Below are 2,808 nucleotides of genomic sequence, written 5' to 3' on the forward strand. Positions count from 1 at the left end.
TGTCTGTCTGTCTGTCTGTCTGTCTCTCTCTCTCTCTCTCTCTCTCTCTCTCTCTCTCTTCTCTCTCTCTCTCTGTCCCTGTTTTTCTGAGGTTGGAGGAAAATATTGTGAAAGCTAATAAATTGTTGTTCACTCCCTTATTAAAACAAATCTAATAGCAGTGATACAGACGTCACTTCTGATGCTGTTCAAATCATGTTGTTTATTTATCAAATAGACCTTTTTGTAGAATAATATTTTATTGCTCCTGTTCTTTATTTATAAAATACCCCATTCCCTTACAAAACTATCCTACAACAAAACGGGGTGGAATCGCACACTGAGGAGACCCTGCAAAATATGTTTTAGGAATCTAAATATGTCCTCTCCGCTGAAGACAAAGTGTATTTTATAACAATTTATATTATGATGAGTTTATGTAAATAATATTCATTCCGCTATATTTTCACTTTCGCTTGCTTACTATATCTAAATAGAAGTTTGGCTGCTGTCAAAGATGTGATTAACATCTTCGATTTTACTATTGAAAGATGAGTTGAAATACAATGTATCTTAAAATGGGCGCTTAATTTGTAATGTACTAAATCTAGCATTTATATTTTTTAAACAACGTTGCTTTTTAGATGTATACATGATAAGAATGAAAAGATACCAATGCATCTTTGGTATTATTTGATTAAAATGCATGTGGTATTTACGTGTCTACCAATGCGGTTTAAAATTCAATGTACGTTTGACCTACTTGTGTAAAGTCACCACCATTTTTTATGTTTCAGAAAATGCACAAAAAGGGATCTCTCGGCATCATCACTTTTGGTTGTGGATCTAGAATCTCACCAGGAAATATGTCAGAAACATGCAAATACTTTTTGCTTCCTAATAAACTTCAAAATTGGTGGCAATCATTGATTTGTGCAAATCCATCCTGTTTTACGGTACGTATAGATGTAGATATGTAGATGTCGCTATCGTGTTAATGACGGCGGATTCTCTTTTTGGTAATTCCAATAGAAGAGTGATCCATCTTGTGCTGCAGAAAACGACGCAGTCTAGGGCCTATGGCAGGCGGGGGATCAGTCTAGTTTATCGTATGGTGAGATGCGTTCAGCAGATGTGTCGCACCGTTCAGAAGTTGAAGCCATGTCCCGAGGTGAGAGTTTTATTGCATGGAAGATATGTAAAGTGGAAAGAACTCAGTTATAAATCAGGAGATGTGTACTTACAACAAAAAACTAACTGAGTACATGTTCGATGAACGGATCTAAAAGAATTATCGATCATCAAGCCATTGTGGAAGCAGTGCGACGGACTTTCCCAAAATTAGATCTAAACGAAACTAACGAAAAACTGAAAATTAAATTACAGTGACTTCAGACTTCTCAATAAAACTTTGCACCCTTTAAACAATTCCGAACCACCGTTATTTTTGTCAAATTCGAAAGTTAAGTGGTTCGGAAGTTTTAGGCGACGAAAGTGACAAACTTTCACCAATATAACATGTATAGATATCTTGTCTTTTTTTGATGGACCCCCAAGAGAAAAAAAGGGGAAAGGGGGGGGGCAGCTGGGGACTTGAGCCGTCTACGATGATGGTAACTTTCTAGAAAAATAGACAAAAAGATTTTGTTGTCATGTTGCTTCTATTATTTTGGTTGTTACAAGGTCATTGAAGACCAAGGAAAATATCAGAAATCTGCAGAAAACTTTTCAAAGTCGGTTTGTGACTTGGGTCTGATAATTAATTTGCTTGAACTTATCGAAGGTATCAGGGCTGATCGTCGTACATTGCTTTTAACAGTTATTCCCAAACAGAAAGGGTAAGATGTCAGTCAAGTTGCAGCGATTAATCAAGTTTGCAAATGATTATTCTAAACAAGACATAATAAGTATTTTTCACCCAATAAGTTGTGGTTATGAAATGAGTAAAACATGATGAAAAGCTTATATTAAAAAAAGATTGTATAGCTTTCCTTTACTAAGACTCTTCGTGGCGGCGTGGTAAATAGTCGTGAGAAAGGACTGTCGGAGAGCAGCGTGCCCTGTTGTACATTATGCTTGGTGTCATGTAAAGGTGTTCGCAATCATGTCAAGACATGGGAAAACAGAGCGAAAAAACTCCTCAGTGAGGCTCTGAATGTGACCCCTGCACTTTTCACTCCTCTATGGGTTGACAGCTTAGCTGCAGGGCGAAGCAGAGGCATAGAGAAAAAAGGGCAGACCTCCTACATCATACATTGAAAACATAAAATCTGACAGTGGTTTACGACTTCATAAAATAATACATCAAAGCAGGGACCGGGGGGGGGGATGGGAGGCCTGTGGGGCACCACCAACTGACGAACACGGCCATGGTGACAGGCGACAGGTGACAGGTGATGGGTTAACAGTATATTCTTTACTAACTACCGGGTAATTGTCATGTGATGGTTACTGGCGGGTCTGGTCAGTATCATAGAAAAAACTGGATTTTTTAAAAGAGGATCTTTGTAGGACATTTCGGGTGTCCCCCCACCAGTTTCGGTATTATGGCCTGATTGAACAGATGTTGAAGAATGTTTTTCTGCAAAAAAAAACAAACAAACAAAAAACAAACAATTCTTTTTTTTAAATTGAGAATTTGAAGAATTTTATTGATATTCTCTGGGTTCGCTAACCCGGTTTTTCCCTTGAACGCCGATTCGATTCGGCCCCTTTATGGCTTTGAGAACTAATGGGTTAAAGATGCACTCTACCTTAAGTACCTGGAGGCCGTCTGTGGTATGTTGTCTGTCCGAGGCCGGGGGTTTTGAGGTCAAGAGTTGCGCATCT

General features: G+C 38.4%; 1 protein-coding gene across 1 annotated transcript in view; it reads right to left on the reverse strand.

The window, feature by feature from the left end:
• LOC101852571 (phospholipid scramblase 2) overlaps positions 1-1,064 on the reverse strand; it is a gene marked incomplete in the record, with an annotated part of 10,703 nt that extends 9,639 nt beyond the window's left edge. Inside the window, 1 exon segment of the mRNA XM_035972193.1 lies at positions 743-1,064. Coding sequence (XP_035828086.1) covers positions 743-762 — 20 coding nt within the window.
• Positions 1,065-2,808: the final 1,744 nt, after the last annotated feature.

This window comes from Aplysia californica, unplaced genomic scaffold, assembly GCF_000002075.1.
Source record: "Aplysia californica isolate F4 #8 unplaced genomic scaffold, AplCal3.0 scaffold00607, whole genome shotgun sequence".
Classification (NCBI taxonomy): Eukaryota; Metazoa; Mollusca; class Gastropoda; order Aplysiida; family Aplysiidae; genus Aplysia; species Aplysia californica.